This window comes from Aphelocoma coerulescens, chromosome 7 (assembly GCF_041296385.1).
Source record: "Aphelocoma coerulescens isolate FSJ_1873_10779 chromosome 7, UR_Acoe_1.0, whole genome shotgun sequence".
NCBI lineage: Eukaryota > Metazoa > Chordata > Aves > Passeriformes > Corvidae > Aphelocoma > Aphelocoma coerulescens.
This window is the reverse complement of record NC_091021.1, coordinates 13679752-13705841: the sequence shown is the minus strand read 5'-3', so window position 1 is coordinate 13705841 and position 26090 is coordinate 13679752. Positions and strand designations below refer to the sequence as shown.

Genomic DNA, 26090 nt, shown 5'->3' with positions numbered 1-26090 from the left:
AAGACCTCAGTCTTGTCCATCCAAAGCTCCCATTCCTCATTTTGTGGTATGAAAGGGCTATGTTTCATCTTCAGTTTGTCATAAATTTTAAGGTCGGCATAGCTCTATCTCCTTCTTAGGTTTTTCTGTCCTCCCTTTCTTTATTTAAGCCCTCCAAATGCAGTTTCTCTGGTCAGTTCAGTATTTTACAGGCATGCAGTAGTTATCTGGAACAGGCGATATTTTATGGATTGGTGGGTTTTTACCATTTGGGCATTTAATGCTGCTACAAGGGCTATGTCTTGTGACTCTGAGTTAGTCTCTAACTCCCTTGAATTTGTGGCTTGCCTTTTTTTATTTCTGAGACTGTTTCTATTCTTGTTTACAATTACAGATACTAATTATGGGGGAGATGTTCAAATCCAGCACAACAGAATGAGCTGGAATGAAGAAGAACTTGCATAGCTTACGGAGAGGATGTTTCTGACAAATATGCCTCCAGTAGAATACCCTGAAAGATAATACTAAATTAGATATTGTTTGATTCTTTGTGAGTCCATATCAGATGTCTTCAATTTGCTGGCAAGAGGTGGATTTCTTTTTTTTTTTTTTTTTTTAAGCTATGGGACTTGCCTGCCTCTAGAGTTTTGTTAGGTGATAATACTTGAAAAAATAAAGATGAGTCTTCTGCTGATAAAAGATGCAGGTTTGAATAGGATTGTTAATGTCATTATAGGCCATGTCTGTCTGAGAAACGATTATGAAATTAAAAAAATTAAAAGCACTGTACTGAAATTATCTCCTCAGATACTCAACTGAAATATGCCCATTCCCATCAGTGATTATGGCTTATGAATGTCTAAAGGAAGGATGTATTTATTTCACTATTATGTAAATGAATGAAAAAACAAGATTTTAGTTACCAAAATATATTTTGCTAGCAGCTAAAAAGGAATTAAAACATTAAACTCAGTGGAAATCTAAGTGACCTCCTGCAGAAATAGACTGCTTGCCTCTAGACAACCCGTTACTCAATATATGTATGAATTAGGTAAATGAGACACAAAAGCAGACACTAAATCAGATGTAAAATGAGTAATCATTACAGTATGTAGATCTCAGAGAGAGTCACATGAGTGGGGAAAAAAGCAATGAAGCAGCTTTTATTCTGCTGTTCTCAAGGAACAACCAACTGAGTAGAAGAATGTTTAGCATCTCAATGATGCTAATATAGTCTCAAAAGACTTTAAGGATCAGGTCCTCTTAAGTTCAGGTATACCTTAAAGTGATGGCATGCACACTGGATTCCCTGCTTTTATTTCACTCCTCTTATTGCAAACGGAATAGAAATTATCCTGAAAGACCTATGGCCCAGTTTCTGTTACACATTTTGTCTGTGCTTGTTATTTGTTCTTCTTCCCCAGGAACATCTTTCATTGACTTTGCCAGCATCTTGCTCATTTATGTACCTGCTCATGCTTCCACAAAGTCTGTTTGAAACCACCATATAAGAAATACTGCTGTATTCATCTGAAGTATAAACAAGGTCCCCTTGTGAAATACATTATTTTGCTTAGCAAATGCTTTTTCAGTTCTGCGTTTGACTACTTAGGCACCTTGGGGCTCAAAACGTGTCATTCTTTGTGCTCTGCTCAGTACTAAGTATGTGACCAGTGCATGGTAAGTAAAACAAAGTTACATCACTTTTACTCTTTACCTGGAAAGTCAGAAGAAACAGGATTTTCTCAGAGCTCATGGTGAGTGCAAGGGAGGAGGAGTTCAAACACCTCCAAAAACATGGTACTTTTTGTTGTGGGCTTGTTTTGGTTAGTTGTCCCTACACTCAGCTGTTGTGATGTGAAATGCAGCTTTGCAGGTCTCCAAGTAGGAGAGCCCATGGTCTCTCCTGGGCCAAGCTTGCCACGTGCAGGTGTTTCACTCTGGTCAGACCTAGTAGGTGTCAGTGCCACTGAATTGCTTCTTGTCTGTCCTGTTGGGCAGCAGGCACCCTGTCTCCAGCCTGGGAGACATGAGTCAGGAGGACATGAGTGTCCTTGTCTTGTGCTGATGCAGAGCGACAGCTCATTAGTCTGTGCCTCAGTGTGCAGAGCTCATTTTTGAGCTGGGGCTGCAGCTGGGCACCCAGAAGTGCAGGTTGGGCTGCAGCCAGTGTCTTGCTGTTCATTTCCCACTGGAGGCCATCTTTGGGCTCCACAGCTCCACCCTGACCTTCTTTGGGCTACTGAACTGGTAACATTAAGTCCTGTATTTTAATTTCAATTTTCAGAGAGTCTTAGAAGCTTCAGCATTTTCTTGTTACCCACTTGTAACCCATCCACCCACCCACCTTCCAACTGCCGGGCCAAGAAATGAGAAGTATCTCTTACGGCTTTTCCTAGCCCTCACATTCCATTCCCAAAAGCGTTTCTGGGTCTTCTCCAAAAGTCACTTCTGCTCAGCTCTTCTGGAGTTTTCTTGAGGTAGTTCACATCCCTTCCTGCAGCTGCTTCACTCTGTGTATTCTGCAGTCTTTTAATCCAGCTTTTGCCTGTCAGTGTCTCTGTCACCCATGTCAGGCTAAAGCGTTTTACATTGTGTTTGTCACAGGCGGTGAATACATATGTGGTCATTGACAGTAGCTCAGCAGGAACACAATAACTTGTTAAGCCACAGTAACTCAATCGTGTGTCTGAGCTGCAGCTGGAAGGAGCTGTTTGGGCTGTTAACCCTTTCATGGCTGCTGCACTCTAGGTATATGCATCTTTGTGTGTGTTACTAGATGAGAAGTGACTGTGTATGATTTGTGCAGATATGTCAAATGAGAAGATTATTTGAAAGATAAATGAGAGCGTTCCTTGATTTATAGCTCTGGGGGTGTGCTACTGAACAGTACATGAGGTATACAGAAGTGTTTTCAAAATACTGTGTCCGACTTCCAGAAGTACAGTACATGTATGGATTCTGTCTTCATTTGACGTGTTTTCAAAATGTTGCCTGGAGTTGTATTAAGGTTATGTATTTTTTATCAAACTATATATTTTCTGAAAATATTTCACAGAATCACAGAATAAACTATGTTAGAAAAGATCTTTAAGGTCATTGAGTCCAACCTATTTGTTGTAGAGAAAGTCTAGAGTAGGATACATGTTTGGATGCTGTTGAGAAAAAGATGGGTCACAAGAAAAAAAAGAAAAGGCAGTTCTTGATATGGCACTTCTGTTGCCTGTCCTGGATGCTTGTGTGCCAAGGCTCTGTTTTTACAGAAACACAGCTAAGGGGAGTTGGTGCGGTTGTGCAGTGGTTTAACTGGAGAGCACAGTGTTCTTGGTGGGGGAAGAGAGCAAGCAGACTTAATATGAGTTACTCAAAAGGAAATATATGTAACTTCCGTTTATTCTGTATGAGTTTTCTTTTCCCTTTACCTCATCAGGAAGTTTGGAGAAACTTTAGTGCCACACTAAATTGTTGAGATGGTGATCTGTACCTCTCCTCAGCTCTGGTTTCACTGCCAGCATCATAGTGCTAAGGGACATTTTATCTTTCTTCACATATTTGCACCAGTTGTTTAACCAGACCCATCTGGTGCTTCAAGTTGGGGGGCTGTCTTGTAGTAATTGTTCAATGAGCTGTTTGCCATTACAGTTGTGTTAAGTTAAAAGTTTTTTTGGTTTGTTGGTTGGTTCAGGAGGTTTTTTTGGGATAGGGAATAAGGGTTTTGCTGTTTCAGATAGGGGGAATTTCAGAGGGAGGTGCAGAAATGGTGAATGAATAGAGTGGGATATAGAGAAGTAACCTGCTTCTAGAAGAGTTGGCAGAGCATTAAAGAAATTATGGAATGAACAGCACATTCTTTTTTTTTTTCCCCTCAGTAAAGAATTCCTGGGCAGCTACTGGTATGTGCTACGGCAAAGATTGCTTTAAAACTGTGTGAAAACATGATGCTGAAATACAGTGTGGAAATTTAAAACTTCACAAAAATGTGAGAAATTTCAAAGGTGAAAAACATGTGAGAAGGCATAAAAGGACAGGTAAATAGAAAGAAAGAAAAAACAGATAGTTTGTTTCCCTATATTTGAATGTTTGGATTGAAATGAAAAAGAGATCACCAAGCAAATTTTATAGATTTGTGCAGAAGAGTAAAAAGAAAACAAGAAATATTAATGCAATTGTAATAGATGTATTGAAAGGATGAAACATTGATCATAAAGAATTTCACATAGGCTGGTAATGACTGGTCCATATAATATAGAATGGAAAAAATTGGTTTTGATAAGATTTTACTTATAATGCTGGCAGCAATTGAAGATTGCACTCAGAAAGAGAAGTTGAAGAAGCTAGGCTTATTCACAGGAACAAAAGAAAATTGTGGTGACCTAATTCCAGCTTTTGTTGTGCAGAATATACCAGTATTGATAGCAGGACAAATTACTCTTTCTATCAGACATGAAAGCAAGATTAGCGTGATGCTGCTGGCTGCACTACTCTTGCTTTCAAAGCGGTCTCAGATACCTGGGGGCCCAGTGATGTACTGGTCCAGAGAACATGAAGGCTCATCATTTTCTGAGAAACTCGTGTGACTCATCTCAGGTCTGTGCCATGCCTTCTGCACTGACATGTGATCAGACCATTCCTTGGAATGTAGTTTCCTCCCATTTTTCTGTCTGTGTACTGTGTATATATATACCCATGTGTGCCGCAGGACTTTTATCTCATTTGATATATTCCTGCACTGAATTCTGTGTTTAGGGTTTTTTGGTCACTAATTGAGGGTGAAGCACTCCACAGTTTCCCAGGTTAAACAAACCAAGTGACCTCAGCTGCCCTCCTAAGTCTTGCCATCAAGGCCTTTCATCATCTTGGTTTCCCTCCTCTGGACACACTCCAACACTTTGGTGTCCTTTTTACATTGAGGCACCCAAAGCTGCATGTGGTACCCCGGGTGGGGCACACAGGATTTGAGTACCAGACAGGAGAACGATCATCTGCTTCACTGAGGGAAGGCAGAGTGAAAAGTGGGCACCCATCCCCTCAATGACTGTATCCTCTATGCAGGAGGATGTATACAGCATGTATCCCCTGCTGTAAAGTATGATTACATTTTAAGCATTGAAAATCAGCATCACCTCTAGATTTGTCCGAGCACAGTTATTGGAGATGTGGAACTGGAAAGCATGAGTGGTACACATTGATGTACCCAAGTATATGTGTAGAAAGGCATGTTGTTCTCATTAGAATTATTTCTGAACTTTTTTATCCACAAATTACTTCCAAAGTATTAGCATTTATTTTGATGATACAAATCTAGTGAAACAAAATAACTAGTGTGAATCCCATTCAGCACTGTCCCATTCAAACAGTTCCTGTCTGTCAGATGGAAGTTCCCAGTGTGCTCATCTGTTTCTTTAGGGAACCTTTCTCTCCATGCCTTTTAAAGACTTTCTTCAGAACACCTTTATTTTTCAATATGCACAGTCCTGAGGCCATTAAGCCCTACTGGGATAACCAAGTCTGCCAGACCCTTTTCACTTATACTCCTATGGTACAAATGATACTGTTCTTTCTATGCTGCTATTGCATTTCCAGTTACAGTCAAAAGCAAATGTTGACTTCTGTCAGGTATTGAATCTTTGTATCTTTCTTTTGTTCCTTGTTTCTTCCTCCATGCTCCTCTATTTTCTGTACATGCTGTTTATTACATACTGTGGTCAGCATTCTGCCAGATCCATCTCACTGCACTTAATCACACTGTGTTGAAGACTAGCTGAGCAGTTAACAGAAGAGCTCAAGGTCTTCCTGCACTTTTTTTTTTCTCCAGCAGCAATGTTGAATCACTGAATATCATCTTAGCTTGAAATTTACCTGAATATGTTTTACTGTTCCAAAGAGATTACACAATGGCCCTGATTAGCAGCAGCATTTTGTAATACCACTTAAGGCTTTATCACAGTGGAATACTGCCAGTAACAGTCTTTAATTCACTTATATGTACCAATTCATTTCTGTCAAATTTCTATTAATTTATTTGCTGTTTTACTTTGTCCTTATCTCCTATATAATAAGGCATGATTTTCACATTTATGTAGCCGAAATAAATTTTTTAAAAAATTAAATCTTCAGCAAATTAATTGTGGTCCTTTGATTTGAGACAAATGTGCCATCTCTCCATTTGCATTCACATTTAATGTGCTTTTCACAAGTTAATGTATTTAGGAGAATCTAGGTAGGTCAAGTAACCAAGGGTCAGTAACAATTTTACTGGCTAATTTAGATTAAAAGTTTCAGGATTGGGTTAGGTGTATTCAACTGCAATGCAGAATGTAGGTGTAGAATTAAACCTGTGTGTGTTTGTGCATCTACACTTGTGAAAAGCCACACTATATTCAGCATGAATTTTTTGTCATCAGATGATGACCAAGCTTGGTTACAAAGATGATTGTCAGATATGAAGAACAAAATTGCTGCATGCACTACTCTGTTTTATCTGGCACCAGTTTCACAGTGTACTGAAAGCTCTAAATGGTTGGGTTCAGGGTTCATGTTTCAAGTATGTGTGATGGTCACTGTTGAAGCAGATCCCACTGTATATTTGTTCTTTGATTTGAATTGTTAGGATTGGTGCAAAGCATCACGAGTTACGGCAAAAGCAACTGAGAGGCCTGAGTGATTATTCTACTGGTCCTGGAGGACCTGACATTGATGATGATGAGGTGGATCCAAACTATGCCAGGGTGAACCACTTCCGAGAGGCTTATCCCACAGCAAGCATCTACAGACCCTCATCACCGGCAGTAGGAGAAACCTTTGTTTATCTGCGGGATTCTTCCTCAGCACCAATGGAGAGGGAGCACTTGGAAGGATTGTATGCAAAAATAAACAAGCAGCACTACCCGCAGACTTCTGGTGACAGGTAAGATTGCCACCTGGCATTCCAAAAAATGATAGCTGATGGGGAGGGAGCCTGGGCCTAGGCAGGGGGTCAGACACGGGACTGTGCAGATGCCCCAAGCCCCTGAATTTACTGCCTAGAAAGCCATGAATTTCCTCTTACCCAAAAGCAAGATTTGCTGCAGCAGTAGCCCCAGAGCATCTGAGCAAGACAGCAGTCAAACAGAAATCATTAAAGGAAAGTCCATATTTCACAAACAGAATGAATGAACTGACTGCAGTCCAATTTCTGCACTGCTGAGACAGTGTTTTTTCCTCTTTCAGTTGGGAAAAGTTCTTACCCTGCAGCAAAAATAATCTCAGTTTTCAGATCCCTTTCGATCCTGCAGATCATCAAGTGCCGATTAGTAACAGGTTTTGTATGGTAGCATGATATATTGTATATGTTTATGGTTTAGAATTTCCCAGCTGTGTGGTATTACACACTTTCAATTAGTTTGGGGAGAGGACTGGGAATCATGGCATTTTTATGCAGACTGTGAAGTGTGGCTTCACAAGACTGATTGCCTTTCGCAGCCTTTCCAATAACTAAGTGGGAAGGAAAGAACAATTTTTAATCCTTACTGTCAAGCTTCCAGCATTAAAGAACGATGGTCAAGTTTTTTCCTGAGTTAAAGGGAAAACAAAAATTCCTTTGAGTTGATGATGTACCCGCTTATGATGATTTTAAAACTGTTTGCTTCTGGAGTCTGGGGCTAAAAGAACATGAGACTTCATTACTATTGTGGCATTAGTATATCAGTGTTGGCTTTTCAAACCCAAGTACGGGTGTGTGGGCAAGACATACAAGTCTTTGTGAAAAGAGCTGTGAAAGGACAGATATGGAGGACTTCAGGAATTACACATGCTTTGAGTTCATATTACAATCTGTAGTGTCACCCCATAGCCTCAATCTGTGCCATGTAATACCACACTCGTTAATTTTGGAGAAATATGTCAGCACAGATATAGGAGTGTTTCCAGTTTGTGGCATCATAGTATTTTAAAAATGTCTACTGAGTCATTGTTATAAATACTAATAAAATACTTTTGACACATATCTGGGTTCGTAGACGGGAATGTGCCAGATATCTCTCTCTTTTTCACCTAAATACAGTATGGTAGAGTTCTTTCCAAACATAATGACAGTGCTTTTTCTTTTCTTCCATATTATTAACTCTTCCCCAACTGCATAAAGTAAGAGATAGTGATCCCAGCTTTTTGTCAGGTAGTGGGTTTCACTTTACTAGAAATGCCTCAAGGCGATTGTCACTGAAGTCACACAAAGTTGTGTGTAGTAAAGGGATCAGAAACTGAGCTTGTGCTAGCTCAGTAAACCAAGATCTGAGAATTCCCGGTGGAGGGTGTCTAAATTCAGGTGTGTGTATCTTTCAAATATGAGCATATACATGTGTAACTCAGATGGACTAAGACATTGGTATAAAAGTTGCTTTATAATTTTGGCTTTAACAGGACTTCATAGCTGTACATTTTAAATATGTCATCAGTTTTGAAGTGGGGCTATAGATTGTCTTTCCATGAAGAAAAAGGAAATGCTCAAGTCTTTCATTCTGCCTTCTTCTAGTGGATTGATTGTATTGAAGTTTTGACTACACTTAACGAACTCTTGACTTGCTATGGGGAGAAGATTGAAGTCCCAAGCAAGTTTGTATTTGGTATTGGGATCCTGGATTTCAGTGTGGATTTAGCTGTAATTGCATGATAACACAATAACTCAGTTTGAAAAACTAAAACCAAAATATTGCGCAGGCAGGAGAAGTTACCTCATAGCTGAGCCTGTGATCAGAGGTCACGCTGAGAGGCTGTTCTATTGGTACTGAAAGACCAACAGTCCACAATTTTGCTTTGTTGAATTTCTCAGGCTTGTAGAGGCTGTTTAACCAGATTAAGAAAAAAAATAGCAAATATGAGATTCTTATTAGGCTGCCTTAGTTCTTTTTTTAAATCTTTCTTTTCTTTGTCTGAGAGACAAAATGGTGTTGTTATTCACCAGCAGAAATGTGCCAAACATGAATAATTCTATGTGAATTTATGCAGTGGGTCGTGAGGTCTCAGCCAGCAGTTGTTGAATAAAGTGGCAACTTCAGGCAAGGAAATCTTTCTGTGCTGGAGGGAGAGTATTGAAAGGAAAGAGAGATGTGGAAGAAAAATCCCTGGATAATGTGTTAATTAAGAAAAAAATCTGCTTCCAAGGGTCAAGTATGAAAACTACCTTGTCTGCCTCAAAATGATGGGAAGGAGTTATAATGGATGCTTATAAGCCAAACCACAGTTGTGTTTGTGGGGCTTAACATTTATCAACACATTGGTCGTGTAAACACTTATGCTTTGCTCTTGCTAGCATATGCATGCTTTCTCTCAAAGTTTTGCTGTTAATTTTACTTTAGATAGATGGTTTTTCCTCCCACACGTGACTCTCAATTTGTAATAGTGTGTGGAGACTTCATCGGTGACTAAAGTAAATGGAGTTAGGAATAGAAGGAGGATTTGAAAACAGAGAGAATAGATTACTTCATTTCAGTCTGAGAACTCCAGTTATGTATCATTATGATTTGAGAATTAAAACTCATCATTTGAAACAAGAAGTTAATTTTTATTTTATGTTATTTTTGCGGAATAATGTATTAGCATCATTAATGCCTTTTTAGAACAGGAGGCCATTTGTAAAGTATGAAGCTTAGTGGTCAGATAAGACCTGTTCACAATTTACACACACTCACTTCCCCTTTTCTCATCACCAGAATCCATTGAGTATTCCTGGCTTGTTCTTCCCAGTTAAATTCACAGTTTAAGCTGCATCCCTCGGCGTGCAGGAAAGCAATAGGCTGCACATGTATGGGGTCTCTTGCTTTAATCATTACGAAGTATGTTTGCTGCCTCCAACACTGCTCCTGAGGGCACACACAGACCTGCTTCACATCACTGTTTGTGTACTGACGTCCCATTTACCTCCACTTGCATCTGGCATCTCAGGGGCTTTTTGCTTTGGGTTTTTGGGGGGTTTGCTTTGTGTCTTATTTACAACTGTTGTGTAACGTTCTTCTGCACTGCTTCACAATTGTTGATTTTCATTCCAACGATGACTATATTCAGTGAAATAGAAGTAATTTTTTGTGTATATTTTGCTAAAAGCTTTGGAATTCTTAACTAAGAGAGGTGCTATATAAATGTAAATTGTCCTTATTAATGAATATAGCGAAAGCATTAGCATGATCAGTGTATTCTGTGACTGTTAAGTTAGAGTGGAAAAAAAATCAGCTGGCAAAATCACACATTTCTTTGTAAATCAAGCATTTTTCTGTTTATTTCTAATTAGCCACAATTTTCTGTAATGCAAATGGCATCCCTAAGGATGGTGCAGCCTGCACAGCCACCTTGTGCAGCTGGGGAACTCACAGGGTCTTTGCCTGAGATGCTGTGCATTTCCGAGCCTGCGGCAGAGGCTGAGTGATCTGTGGCCCATATGTTCCTGAAATGGGTGGTAAGTCACATCTCTGAGTTTAGTCATCAAGGCTGTGCCATGACAGTGCTAAGTTGCACCGTGGCAGAGCCTAGGTGTCAGACCAAAGCCAAAAGAGCAGATGCACAACACTATTATCACTTAAATGTCAGGCATGTCACACAGTGAAACCCTTTCTCACATTTCGAATAAACAATTTCCTCTTTTTTTCTTCCTGTGAAGATGGTGCTGTCAAGTATATCCAAACACCCCAAGTACATCTCTGGAAAGGTTCTAGAGACTTTGCTCAACTTATTTTCTCAGCCCAGAACTATGAAACACTTAAAGTCTGATGCCAAACTCATTGCCAAGTATAATTCTTCATTTATTTATGTGGCTTATCTTGGGGAATTTCAAAGTGCTGGTCTGACAAAAATGAATACAGTTTTCCTTTGTTTAGCAAGAATACATTCAGAGCTGTATCTTGTTGCAGTTTTAAAAAAATACCAATAAAAAGCCAGCACTGTTTTATTACATAGGAGTGAAGTCCAAAGCCCCAAAGTCTGATCCAGCTTTTTTTTATTATTTTTGGAGATGCTATGTGGGCACCCACTGTGCAAGATCTTAATTTCTGCAATGTTAATTAATTAATTGGAAAATAGATCTTCCTTGTTTCAGGGTGAAAGTCTCCTTATGGCAACTTTCACCAGTTGCAGTCTTTCAGAATGCCCAGTCTACCAGCATGCAAAGTTGAAATTGGAAAAATGACACCCATACCTCTGTGCAACCCTGACTATGTCCCTCACATCTCACTCTCAGGAGCTGGCCTGAGTCAAGAGAGAGGGGAGAGACACTGGGCAGTCTGCCTCTCCCTCTAAAGGATCAAAAGAAGACATTTCTGTGCATGTCCTGAGGAACTAAATGCCAAATGTAAGCAATGTTGTAAGCCTGAGAGGAGGGTATAAAGGGTCTGGAGTTTTGAAATTCAGCAAAAGGAGCACTTTTTACTAAGCAGCTTAATGCTTGTCTTTTGGGCAGTTATGGGCCACTCCCATCCTGCTCAATCCAAGGCCATAGGAATCCTGAGCTGCACAGAAAAGGATTTGTTGAAAAAGGGTGAGCTGGGGTTGCCCAGGTGTGGTACTTGGCCTTGTGTGTCTCATACACCAGAAGTCAAAGTTTTCTTGTTCTCGTGGGCATTGCTCATTGTGCATCCATTTACAACACCTTTCATCACTGATTAGCATAAAAGTAATCCACTGCTCTAGGAATGGATGGTCCTTTACTCAAGGAAGATTATTCTTTGAGATGGATATCATGGAGGCAAGGTGGAAATTGAATGAAGCTATGTAATATCTATGTGCCCTTTGCCACTGCACCTTGCATTACTGTGGAAAGAGAAATGTGGTGGTCATGCATTGGAATATTTTGATTTACAAAGTGTGACAAGTAGAATCAAGGTATGTACACTCTCTTACCATAAAGCCTCTTCTGCTTGGCGTCCTAAAATCATCTGTGCTGTTTCCTTGTCCTGTACTACTCTACATCCTGAGACTCTCCTCTGATGCCTCTGGAATTTATTCTTCCTGAAACATACCACAGGGCCTTCTTTGGCTCCTGTCTGGTCACTGTTTCCCATAATGTTAGAACCAAAAACTTAAGTGTTTGGCAACCTACTGTCTGTCCTGGCTGATAGATTACTGACAGCAGTTAAATTCAGGCTGGCATTGACAGTACAGCAGAGGTTCCCTGATTTCTGGGGGCTCAGTAGAGCTGTCCTGCTAATGGAAGCAGGGTAGTCCAGAAAGCCCTATGACCACCAACCAGTTCCAGTGTAGGCTGTGCCACTGGAGTTAGACTTGTACTGTGTATTTTGCTCCTAATACTGCTGGCAGTTTTCTTCCTCAGAAAGGGTGCATGGGTGCTGCATACTCACTGTGCTTACTGGGGGAAATGTTGAGTAACTGGACTGCCTGAAGAGACATGTTTAAACAAGCTTTGGGTTTATTTCCCACCTATATGGGAAAAAAAAATAAAAATCTTCAGGTAAGATTCAAACAAAATTACTTTATGGTTAGAGTTCGCTCTGCTTTTTCCCAGGAGCCCCTCATCCAAATCTTCCAACTTTAGCACCCGAGCTCTATCATTCACTTCTCATGAAAACCCAGATTTCATGGAACTCAGGTGACCCTGAGCACTTTGGAGCGTGTCTTAGGAGAAGGAAGTTGTCAAACTGCTGCTGCTGCTGCCATGTAATGTGTGCATGCTTGTTTGAGGCCATGCATTCTTCAGCAGAAATAAATTCTGTCAGGAATAGCCACAAATCTGCCTGCGTGCATCCTGCCTGCTAGGGTTTGCATTTGGATCACCTCACTTATTGACAGATGTGTAAAATTTTATATACTGCACTCCCACAACTCCCTTGTGACTGTCCTGCTGCAGATGCTGGGGAGCCTGAGTTTTGGCAGCTGTGTTAAGCATTCAGGTTTGGGTTGGGTTTTTTCCCTCCAGCCCTGTCTTTTCTTATGTGATATATTATTGTATGGAATTATTTCACGTTAATTCTGCATATTTACTAATGTCCCATTCTTTCAGCCGTTTGGATGCAAATGCAAAAGATAGGTCCCTGAAGAGAAAGCCAGGTCTGTTACTGGGAAGATGAGACCATAGTAGAGGATATAGTGAAATGCAGATGGTGTTGTCAGCCTCTTAAATGTACAAATAAAGACAAAATGAGATCGTCCATGCAGCTGGAGTGAAATCATATGGCCTTGCATGTGTTCCTGCCATAGTGTATTTCCTAGTGTGAGCGAGAGACGCTAAATTCCATCTTATGCAGGATGTTATTTAACCAAAACCTCATACTTGCCTCTTTAACCAGCAGCAGAATGATGTGTATTAACTTTTCTGTGCACAATTTTTTTAACAAAACAACGTTTAATTTTAAATGTTAATATGTGTGTGTGGTTATTTAAGAAGCCAAAATTGACTATAAGGTTGGTAAGCTCCAAGAAAGAGAGAGGAAGATTGTTACACTTCTGCTTATAGATAGCTATTTGTGAACCAGCTGATAATGTGCAAAATTAAGATTTTGTAAGTGGCATTTTAAATGAATGGTTAATGGCTGAAGATTAATTAAACTGAGTTGTTTAATAGAGAAGCTGTTAAAATCTTGTTTATAGGCCAGTCATTTCCATACTGAAAGTGCAAACCCTTGTAGCATTTGGTATTTCAATTTAGTAGACAAGCAATGTAACTAGATATTTTCTTTGAGCAAAGAGGTCTACCTTAGTGGATACTCAGCATGGCTGGATGGGTGTAGCATTGTGTACTGTGTTTTCTTCTTCCAAGTTAACAGTCGTCTAGTAGCAGTACAGAGAGAGAAATCCATTTCCTCTGAGAATTTGGTAATCTTAAATAAAATTGTTAAATCTTACTTTAATTAAAGTGTAGAGGACATGATTAAGTCTGGTGTGGTTCTGTTTTCCCACTACTCTCTGTAGTTCTCTGTCTCTTCTATTTCATACACTTCAGGGTTTTCAAAATACCCAGCTTTTCATTGCTCCAGGTTGTCTTCTGTCAGAACGAGTGTCTTTGGCCCCATCATTATCCTTGCAGAGTTGCTCTAGCTAAGGAAAAAAATAAGGAAGTATGTTTCAGTCAGGTTTATTCTGTACTACAGTTCTGTTTAAATGATGAATGTGAGCCTAGTCCCATTTCCCTGATTGAAGAGAAACAAGCAGAAGGTCATTATGCTGCTCACAGTTGTGAGGCTTGTCCTTCCAGCAAGTCCTTTGCCAAGAAACTGGTTGTTTTTCTTTTGTTTTCCATTTCTCTCAGCCCAGTTCCTAATCTTTTTATTAACCATCTCCTGTTTTCTCCCCCAGCTTCTTGACATACTCATTTTGCCATACGATCTCCTAGCTTCTGGATATGCAAGTAGTTCAGAGAAAACCCTGGTGGCTTGGACTTGTGCAAGCTTTGCTGTGTAGCCCGCTGTAAGATGAATCTAGGTTGCTGACCTCAGGGACCTCACACTCTATCCAAAACCATGACTTCCAAAAAATCCTCTCCTTCATTTTTTTCCTAACTGCTATTAGTTAAATGGGAGAAAGGGAATCTTTCTTTCATTGTAGAGATAATCTTGGTTTAGTAAAACTGAAGATGAGGGTATGGGGTTTTGCTATGCTAGTTAAGTCTGTGAATGAATCTGTCTATTTTAGAGGTGGAATAGTCTGATCATGAGGAGCCCAGACCAGTTCATGTGTATTAGCACCTATATGTTCACACTCCAGGTGATGGACGTGAGCTCACGGCAGGCTCTCTCTTGACTTTCCACTTCATTGAGATAAATTAGTGATCAAACTATTCTTAAAAAATAGTCAAAGTTTAGTGGGACACAAAGAATCATTTCCCCCAAGTCTGAAAGTATGAACAAAGGGTTACGTTGGGAGGAGGAAGAAAAAAGGGTCATCACTGGACTGCTTCAAAATGCTGAGTAGCTCCAGTTAAGAGAACAGTGATACCTGTCTAGTAAGGGTGGAGAAGCAGCTCTTAGATGTGACAGGGAGAATGGACTCACTGGAGCCATGAGAATTTTTTTCAGCATCTTCACTTCTTGAGGTTATGTAAGGTCAGCGAGATGTGTGCTGGCAGGTTCCCCTGAGTTATAGGTAAAGCAATTCCCAGCCATCCTTGTCATTAAGCAGTGAGAAGCATAACAGACCCCTGACAGTCTTCAAAGCAGCCTCCCACCATTTCTCATACATTCTCAAAATCCTTAATTGATTTTCCTAGACCACCAGGAAAGCTGCTTACACCAGTCGAGAAGGCTGCAGCAGAGGGAGCCACGGGGTGCTTCTCAGACCCACCAGCATTGCCAGGTTCTGCTGCCACCAGGACCAATGCAGGAACTCTGATAGGGTTTTGCAGCATGGCTGCTCATGTCCAGGCAAAGTGTTTAGCACTGTGTGGTACTCAAACAGCTTAACTTTGTTGTGGAAGCCTCACAGTGGAAATCATTGTCATCTCTGTGTATCCATAAGTTGTAGGGAATTCTTACTGTGCACTGATTTTTCTACAGTCACAGTTTACCTGGAGTTTACACCAGCAGATCTTCAAGATTTACTGCTAATTGCAGCATAATAAGATATAAAAGGTCTAAGGGGGCCACAGATCTGACTTCAGAATGAATCAGTGGGAATCTTCTCATGGAAGTTTCAAGCATCTAATAGCAGGATAAAACAACTGCTCCTAAAAATTATCCATGACCTTGTTCTCTGTTTGTGTCAAGATGCCAGGGGCAAATAGTTACCCAAGCTCTTAGTTGGCAGCATTGTTGACAGAAAGTATAGGCAAAAGCACGAGCCAGATCTTTTGATTAGCGGAAAACTGTAAAAAGTGATGTTGTTTGAAAAGCTGAAAATCACTCAATATTGTGCTAGCAGAAATATTGGGAAGAATGATGAGATGTGATGGAAATGGCTTAATAGGCAACAGGATGCTGAATAAAAAGACAATAATTGTGATTATTGTCTGACAGCTGTGCAGAGTGTACAGTCGATGACAAACTCTAAAACGTGCTGTTTTTCAATCCATGATCACAAATCCACTGGCACAGACAGTAATCCAAGGGGTCATAGTAAGCCAAGAAATAGTTTATTGTTTCATCAGCTCAAGTCTTCTGATGTAGTTAAGTTGGTACATACTCTGAACCTTAGTGACTGCCCTTACATTCCCACGAGGAGACCTGGCACCATCTGGAGTCCACGTGTACTGTTTCTAAGGAGCAGTTTCTCTGGCAGGTCATACAGCAGCAGGGCATTTGTTGACATTGATCCAAGGTATCAGTATTGATCTTGGGATGGTCTAAGAGAATTGTGACTGTTTTGTGGAGAGTGATGTTAGACTCTCATAGAAAATGAAAGAAACAACTTGTCTTCAACTACATTATGGTCTGCACCTGAGAGGTCTTTCATTAGGACAGAGGGACATGAGAAAATCATGTTGCTTTAGATAGCCACACTGGTTATCTCTTTTTATCACTAACATGTCCTTGATGTCTGGAGGCCATTTTTGAAAGCAGTGAAGGGTGATTGCATGAAAGATTTTATACTCTTCAGTTGGGGGCAAAACAGATAGCTGCCTTCATTTTTCCTTTCCACCAAACTGAGGTGGAGAAAAAAAAAAAAAAAAAAGCCCACAATAAAAAAAGGTGCAAGAGGAGTAAGAGTGAGATACCTCTAGAAAGTGCTAAAATTGCAATAAATATAACATGCTTGTAGAGCAATAAGTGTTCGCTCAATTTATTTTTCTCCTTCTTGTTTCTCTCCAGTTTCCTACCTGTGTACCAGTAGGTCAGTGTGACAGTTTTGCAGTGTCGCAGTCATCTGTTGAACATGCACTCTGGGAGGTTGTTAGCCCCCTCCCTCCAGTGACTTGGAAGCAGTAAAGAGGAACAAGAAAGAAACAACGAATGTTTTAAAATTTCAAACATCTTATCATTCAGTCTTTGACCCATATTTATGGTTTAATGCCTTCAATCACTTAATTTTAATCTTAAATAAAATTTTTCAGCATAATAGTATCTTAGGGGCATTTCTTCTCAAACCACTATTAGCTGGAACATGCCCTTCAGCTGTGGAGTTTATCTGTTACAAACACTTCTGCCCTTAGGCTTAGATGCCTACTTAGTCCTGCATATGGTTATTACAGTGTAAATGGGAATAAACTGTAAATGATCATTATGGTATTTATATAAATGCATATAAAACAACTATTTTGAGACTGGCATGTAAGTTTAAGTGTGGAACATGTTTCTAATGCAAGTGTTGTACATGGCCTGGCAATTGAAAAGTAAGCAGCAAGGCACCTTCAGAGGAAAGGAAGCGCATTAAAACATGGTGGGTCTTGTGGAGAGGCGGGGAGAGGGCAGCTGTTTTCTATGCCTGAGTCACCATAATGTTTAATAACTGTCTGAAAGGGTTGCTTTGACTGAGCACTTGTGTGCTGGAAGTGTGCTGCAAACCAGGGCACCTGGCCTGCTTCTGCTCTACTCTGAGGTAATGACAGAGGATGCCTCCTCTGGTTGCAGTCCCTGCTTTACGTGTCAGCAGAAACTTCCATAATGTGGCAAAAGGGTGTGAGGTTGTGGAGGAGGGGTGGGGAACAGCATCAGAGCAATAAACCTGTTCCTAATTGTTATTGACTGGTAGTACACAAATGACAAGCAGTCTGTAGTCCTTCACCTGAATAATGTGTTGTTTTCTTCCTTTAACATCTTCTGCTGTTCCTGATTCAAAAAAAAAAAAAAAAAAAGAAAACCAAAAAACAAACCAAGAAGCAATTGTTTTGTGCCTCTGTATACAATGGCAATGTTTAAGCAGCAGCTGCTTCAGAAAGGGAGAGTAAAGGGGGCTGGGGGGAGGGGATTGATCTTTTCCTCCTTTTCTCTGTAAATACCACTGTCTGCATCAGTGGTGATGCTTTGACCTCCTTACTACAGAGTTTGAAAAGTCTCTTGCTCTTAGTGACATGTTCTGGCTCCAAAAGTGAATAGGCAGAAGTCTCATTCTCTTTCTTTGAATGCTGCTACAAATAGATTATCAATCTAAACGTGATAAGGGCTTGAGAATTCCTCCCAAAATTTAGACTCGTTAGTCTGAGTACTGGTATTTTTTCCATGTCTGTGTGGCTTCTGAAATAACAGTGTTCTTTCATACCTTTTTGCCTTTAATCTGCACTCTGCCCACTATCTCATTACTATTAGCTGTGGCAAATATACCAGATGTCTGAGCAGCTTCATTGTTCTGTTGTTTTTCTTTTCCAGACTCTAGCGCACAGATAGATGTTAATTTCTCTTTTGTGTTAAAACTCGTCTGTGAGGAATAAGATTACCAATGTTCAGTCTTTGGCCGTTAGATACTGAGGTCTCATGTCTTCTGAATGCTTTGTCTCCATTAGTGTTTCTACTAGCTCAGTGCCTTTAAAGTGAGTGGTCTGTTCTTCTTTGATGCCCATGGAACCTTAAATTAATGTCCCTTGACTTTAGGAAAACAATGTTAACATGTTTTTTAAATGTTTTCTTTATTCCCAGGGTTGAGCAATGATACACAAAGACACCTGCTCTTCCAAGTGGGTGGAAATTGAAAATCGTGCCGAGAAAAATGCTGTTTCTCAGAAAAGATCAAAATATGCATTGTTTAAAGTGTGGCATAAACAAAATAGATTATGTAAGAATCGTGGGCCCTTGTTTGGGATGGGGTCACTCACTTTTTGGGTCCATACTTTTTCTACTAACAGTACTTTATGCTTACATCTAAAAAGCTATGCATGAATTTCTGTTTTCCCCGCCAACTTTGGAAAAGATCATTAGAAAGCTACTGGCACTGTATCAGCACAGTTTCCACCATGGCCACTGATGTGCTTGAGTAACACAGCAGTAGGTCCCAACCTTTAAGAAAACATGTTTCTTTAAAATGGGTCAGAGAACAAGTGATTGATTTACAGGTAACAAATGTGAACACCTTGGATTTGACATTTTTTTAAAAGTACAAATTATATCATTTATACAGTTACATAAGCCAGAAATTGTAAATTTATGTTGCACAATCTGAAAAGCAAATGATAGCGTGTGGATTTGTGTTTGCTGCTCCGAAAGAAAACTGATATGCAAGTCCTGTTTCCATCAAAGTAAATGGCAAAATCTCTGCTGATTGAGATGGGAAATCAGAATTGATTCGCCTGCCTGGTTCTCCCTGGAAGAATGAAGTGATATTTTCTTTTCTGTTTTATACTTATTAGTTTCACAGCCAGGTTACTGTAACTTGAGCTCTTCTGCCATACGTCTGCATGACTGTTTTTGTTAACCGCTTTTATTACCTTTTGGCCTGTTCTTTGCATCATGCTATTGACAAAATGATTTTTACATTTTTTTTACCCCAAAGTTTAGAGCACAGAATATGGAAAAGTCTGAAACATTAATTGGACTAGACTGCAGCATTTAAAGTAACCTATTCTATCGTCCATTTACCTCCACATGAAATGAAAACTCTATTTTGATCTGAACTGTCACAGATAATTTCTGCACATAAAACACATCCAGAGACAGCTTTCAAATGGAGTTGTCACTTCTTATTTAGCAGGCTGGGGACTCTCTATTGTTGTCAAACCCTCTTTGCAAAAGCATCACTAACACACTGATTTGCACAATTGTATGTAAGAGGAGGAATGGTTGTACAGTTTCCATGAAACAAAAAATTGTGTGTAGCTGCTAAAATACTCTGCAGCTGAACTTACCTACTGTTTAAGAGAAAATTATTTTTTTTCATTATGATTACTATTTTTGAGCAGATTTTCATACTGTGTGCTGTTGGGGGGGGGGATGTTTTTAGTGTAGTAGGGTTTTAGTGTGAATACTGACAATTACCATTTAAAAGCTAGTTACCAACATTCTGTTATTTTCTCTGACCTCTACTGGACCAGAAATTTGGCTTTAATCTCTTCACAAATTTGAAGAATTCTTAAGCAAGTGCACTGGGAATATCTCTGAGTTGTGAGTACAGAACTGCTGCCTCAGAGTGTATTCCAGCCAAGATGCTTAGGCAAGGCTGTAGGGTACTTGTTTCCAGACTGCTATTCTGATGGTGGCCAATGTGGCCATCTGGTGAGGCCGGCTGGAAGACCCAGCTATGGCATCACAGAAGAAGATGGCTTAAAACTTGAGAACTACTATTCTTTAGACTTTATTTTCATAACATTCCATTTGCCTTCGAACGTGATATATTTTCATAAAATAAAGTTGCCTCATGGCCTCACTTGCATTCTCAAAAATTTATGCTCTTGAAATAGGCAGTTAAATAGTAGTAATGTGTGATTTTTACTCCATTTTCCTCACAAAGTAGGAAAATTGACCAGGTTTAGGGGGTGAAAAATTTGGTTAGTGTGATGAGTTGTCCTTTATTGTTGTCTCCACAACTACTTAACGCAGAATTAAACATCAAAACACAAGCTGGCAGAATGCTCTTCTGACCTAATTCTGCACCACAGCACAGATAGGAGACTATCTGCTGATCTAACTGATAAGCATGACTTTGTCAAACCCAGATGGATGTGAAAGGAGTGAAACACAGATGAGGCCCAAGAGCCTCTTGCATTTTCTCCAGCTGCCTGAATCCTTTAGGTATCTTCTCTCTGCTGCTGGGGTTGGGGGGCAGGACTGGAGGGAAGGAAGCTGCCTGCTGCAGTGTGGAATCTATAGAAAAACAAAACTAAAAGCTAGCACCTTAAGCATTACTGGCCAAAGCAAATTGCCTATTTTAAGGACCATATCTTCTGTAATGAAGCAAGAGATATAGAATGGAAATCACATTCTGATTTCTAAGCTGTATGCCAGAAGATTTGAGGCTTCTTTGTTCAATATGTCTCAAACTCCCTCCTGGAGAGTGATGTGATGGGGAGGGGGTTTCTCTGTTCTCACTTTTGCCTGTGAATGTACTATATTCATGAATCAAATTTAGTGGCTATCCCATGGGGAGCAGTGAATTAGATGGGGGGAAAAAGGGTAGTTTTGTCCATTAATGGACAATATACTTGAATGCAGAAAAATGAAGGAAGGAAAAATCTTATGGTCAATGTGCTTAAGTTAGTGATAGGGCACATCCGTGGAGTTTTGAACTTTGGTCATTGCAGAAAAAATGCAGCAGATGGAAGTGCTCTTTCTTTCTCCCAAATCTCAGTGGGCTAACTTGCTTTCCTCTCTTTGTGAGACAGTATTATTGGGATTCAGCATACCCAGCTATCTGCTGCTCCAGGAGTGGAGGCTGTGATCCACATTTGTGATGGTTGGCAAGCTTATAAAGTTGAGGACTAGAGAATGAGAGCATGTTTATCCTACACTGGAAATAGTAATTTTGCAGGCTGCATTCTCACACGTATTCTGTGCATACTCTTTACGGTTAGTTACCTGACACCAAAGCAGCTTGGTCCTATTTGTCCAGCAGCTCTATCAGGTTGTTAGTTCTTCTTAATAAAAAAATGTGTATTCTGTCCACAGTGACTTTAAACAGCATTGAGGCTCACAAACTCTGAATTTGTCTTTGCAGCCTGTGTGGGCATGTTACATTTGCCTCCTTCCTAAAACATCAAGTATCATTGTCAGGCATCCTGTGGACCAGTGTTGTTCCCATATTATCTTGTGGTCCCCCACGTGCTTTTACTGTTTCTATTGCTCTGCTGTGCATGGGAACAGGACTGTCTATTTATTATCCACCTCTTCAGAGCCACATGTAAGGAGAGTTTCAGAGGCAGTGTCTGCAGGTTCTTCCCCTGTGGTCCAAACCAGCTGGCGAGTGGCCTGCTCCAGTCCAAGGTGATGTGTTTTCGTTAATATTGGTGTGTCCTGAGAGCACAGTACCATCCAAAGCACCCCAAAACTTCAAAGCTTGCTTTTCTGCAAAACATGAAGCAAACATGTCCTGCAGCAGTGCCATTTACTGACTCTTGAGAATATCCCTAAGTAGTGGTCACACCCTCATTTCAAAGACAATATATGGGGCCATTATCTGAGCAAGTACAGTGCCTGTCACTGAAAATCCATTGATGATGATGGATTCTAGTTACTGATTACTGCAGCCAGATACAGAATGGTGAGTAGGGGGTAAAACATTAGCCCTTAAGCTCTGTGAGCTGCTCTCTGTAAACAGGTCAGGGTTTCGTAAGAGGTCAAGGAAAAAAAAATTAAAAATAAATAAAAAAAGAAGCTGGAGTCTCAGGGAAGAGGTAAGAAAATAAGGAGACAAGGAAAGAAGAAGGAATAACAAAACTAAACAAAACATCCTTTGGGGGGAGGGGAAAAGCCAATTAAAAGATTTTAGAAGAGAAAAAATTAAGGATTTTAACAGTGACAGGACCTTCTCTTTGCAGACTGGCAGAAATATGTGTGTATGTAGAAAAGTTAATTCAGATTTGAAAAATTTCAAGAGAAGGAAAAATTAATTTTTTGGTTGTTTTGAAACCTACTAGGAGAAACATGCAGGAAAACTATGGAAAAAATATACTACTAGAAATATTCTAGATCTGCAGTGGGATGAGTGCATTTGTGTTTGAAAATGCTATCATGTCAGTATTGGTTTAGTGTCCTGAATTTCATTGTTAAATGGGGTTAACTTGTATGAATCTGAAAGAGTTCAAGATTTCCTTGTTTCTAAGTAACTTCTGCTCGTGCGATGTGACACCATTGTATACCACCTTTCAGTAAAAAATGTAAATTCCAGAGACAGGCCATCTGTAGATCAAGGTTTCATAAAGTTACCATTCCCTAATACAAATACCTTTTTTATTGGAAATACAGGCAATTTCAGGTCCTCTCGCTTCCATAAATTGTTGAAAGCACAATGTATTTTATATATTTACAGTGGAAACTTAGCGCTAGAAGCAGAATGCATTTTGATTTGCATAATGTGGATTCTTCCCCTTCCTGTTTCCCTGCTGGATAACACCAAGTCAGTGATTATCCCTTGCTTGTGCCATTGCTGTCCAAGGTGAGCAGAGCCAGGTCCCCTGCACAGTCAGCTGAGCCGGGGCCGTGCCCTGCAGTGCCTCCGTCCACTGGCTGCTGATGGGAGCCTTGCCAAACAGCCTCCCAACAGGGAATTTCAGCACTGATCTGAAGCCACAGTATACAAGTGTCCTGAGCATGAATTATGGGTTCTTTTATTTATTTGTCTTGTTCACGTTATAAAATAGAGGTGATGGAAGAAGTAACTTGCTTTCTTGGTTTTGACTCAGAGTACCTTTGCATTAACCACTGCCCCTGCCCAGCCTTTTCTGCAGTGCTCACTTGTCAGCTTTGACCACGTTCCCCAGAGTGAGATTTCTTCTCGCTTTATAATGAGGACCAGGACGTTCAGGTTTTTCCATGTGTTGCCACCAAAACCAATATTACAGCCAGACTCAGCAGCAATGATGGCAGCACACAGTAATAACCATCCCACATGCTATTTAGATTAACTGCTCTTCTGTTTAGTTCATATAATGCCTCGACAGCATGATCTGATTTGCTGTTTTCACATAATCCATCATTAATTCTTTGAGTTACAAAATGACATTTTTTAGTAGCAGATGGAGGGAAATGGGCTCCTCTACATTCAGAAGGGAACTTCACTTTCTCCAGTGTCGCTTTATTTATCTGATTTTTGTTTTAAATGTGGTTTCCTTTACAAGTATGAGGATTTTGGAGAGCAGTAATGCTTCTATTAGAAGTGTTGTCTTTAAGGCTGCCCTTCATCAGAGGTAAAACTAAGTAGTAATCACTGGCCACAGACCTCCAGCTCTGATGGTAAGGGAAGAGAGGAGTGGGTGTTTCGGCAGCACGCACAGATTGCCTCCTCCTCCTCCATCTGAGGAAGCTGCTGTTGTGGCTGCCAGAGGAAGCTTTTGGGCTTGTAGAGGACAGCTGTGGCACCCACATGTCTCCCGTCAGTGGTGGCAGCAATAGGAATAGGAGCCATAATCACAGTGCTCTCCTAGCACAGGCAGTGCAGGAGAACAAGTAGGAGCGGCGCTTTGGGGAGTCAGAATTGTTTCCAGAGCTTGGAAAAAGAGGAGAAAGGGAGTAGGGGTAGAGAGTTGCATGGAGATGGGGGAGGCTGTCTCCTTCCCACTCTTTCCATGCACAAGAGGTGCAGAAGCTCTGCACCCACTCTTCCCCAATCTATCAGTCCTTTGCTAATTGTCTTCCCCTGCCTATAACCTTTTGGTCCTTGCCTGCCCTCCTCCCCTTTTCTCCTCACAGCCTGTTGGAATCTTCCCTGCCTCCATATGAGCCTTACTCTGCCATTGCTGAATTGCATTTTGCCACCCCACGAATGAGAACAAATTAAACTACTTTATCTCGATCATTTGCGCAGCAAAATGCAATTTGCTTGTGTTGCTGCAGGTCTTTGAGCCAACTCTCTTCTGGACACTTTTATCACTTTGCAATCTAATCTGCTGAATATCTCAGAGCCTCTTGCATTGAAAGAAAATGTGTTTTTAAGACAATTTTTTTTTTTAATCCAGCTGTATATTTATGCGTGCACAAACCCACAGTGATATACATGTCCTCATTTATGTATGTGTGTATGTACCTGTATGATAAATAAAAAATACATATTACACTTTAAAAGTCCACACCTAACTTGCTAGTGTCAGCTACAGTTGATGGACAGCCAAGTCAGACTCTTTTTATAGTCCATTTCTAAAATGAAACCATAAATTTTAAACCCAGGCTTCATCATTGCAGAGAAAAAAGCTTTTCCAGCCTATTGATGAAATATAACATTTGATAGGATTTATGAGGCCCAGATTCAGGAGGATAATTTGCAGAGCACTTAAAGCTCCTTTTTCCTGCCCTTTGCCTTCCCTCCTCTCAAATACACATACCAAAAAAAGCCATTAGTAATGAAAAATTATTAAGGAAGATTTTTCTTGATTCCATACAAATGTCAATTTGTGAGAGAAAAAGAGGAAGAAAACAGTTGCAGGAGCTCTTACAGTAAAGGGGTCTAAGTAGAGCCAGGCTGACTGTATGAGAGGAATATTGGCTTTTACTGATAAATACACAGTGTGATTATTTGCTGTAATACAGTCATTTGTAATGTGTCTCTGTGTGTATGATTTTTAATAGTACCGGATGGAATTTATTTTTTTATCACATTGAGATATTCACAAACCAGCCACATAAAGTTAAAAATAAAACCGATACCCAGCTTCTTGGTATCTTGATAAAGTTTCCTTCTGGCTTGTATTACCAGAGTGATAATTTCAGAGGAAAAACATCTTCTGTAACTTGTGATCACAGTATCTGTCAAATGGTAGGAAATGAAGAAAACTGCCAGACAGTGTCAGATTTATTAACAGCTCTAAGAAAACCAAAATTAATGCGTTTTCTCTTCTTTGATGGGTTGAAATGTCCATGTGCTGTACTTATCTTAATGGACAAGTGAAGGAAGTAGCACTCATCAATTAAGTCTCTCATTAAGCTGACTACAGCTTAATCTGGAGCACATGCAGCAGTACTATGTGTGTACCAGGCTGTACCCTCAAAGGTGTTGTGGTTGTTGTTAAGGAGTGCTCATCCTGCAGATGCCAGGAGCAAGCAAGCTCTGTGCTGCCTTCAGGGACATGGAGCAACCCGCTGGACCAGGGAGAATGCAGTCCTATAGGGCAGGGAGGGGGGACAGCCATGGAAACAGGCTGTGCCACTTGTTCCTGGGGAGCTGCTGGCCTGACTTCCATTGGAAAACCATATTTGCACATGTTGATAACCAATCTTCAACCATTTGGGCTGAAAATGCTTATGTAGGAGGCTTGCTGAAGCTGAATTTTTATGGAATCAGATAACAGCTGGGGTTTTTTTTGGGGGGGGGGGAGTGGTAGCTGGAAAGAGAAGATGACAAGGGGTTGTTTTGTCTGTGCAAAAAGTAAAAAAGCAGCAGCATATATTCTTTCAACAAGAATCTGTAGTTTTTCCATATGCTGGAATGGGGTCTTTATATTTTGGAAGGGAACACAGCCTAGTCTTATACCAGACTGTGGCTTTTGCCACCCCTTGAACGGTGACAATTTGACTAAGTTTTAAGATTTAGAGTACTTCCCACACACATGATAGAAACTTGGCTGCTAACTTCACCAAAAGTACTCGTCCTGAGCTGCCAGAGCCGATACATGTTTTTGCAATAGCAGGTTC

The 26090-nt window shown here is 40.3% G+C and overlaps 1 protein-coding gene across 4 annotated transcripts in view; it reads left to right on the top strand.

Moving 5' to 3' along the window:
- Positions 1 to 26090, top strand: part of PARD3B (par-3 family cell polarity regulator beta) — a 416855-nt gene that overhangs the window by 328286 nt on the left and 62479 nt on the right. For 3 of the 4 annotated variants that reach the window (XM_069022266.1, XM_069022267.1, XM_069022269.1), the window contains one exon: positions 6590 to 6886. The exons of the other annotated variant lie outside the window; for it this stretch is intronic. In XM_069022266.1, the coding sequence (XP_068878367.1) occupies positions 6590 to 6886 (297 nt within the window). The remainder of the gene's footprint in view (positions 1 to 6589; positions 6887 to 26090) is intronic. 4 annotated transcript variants of the gene reach the window in all.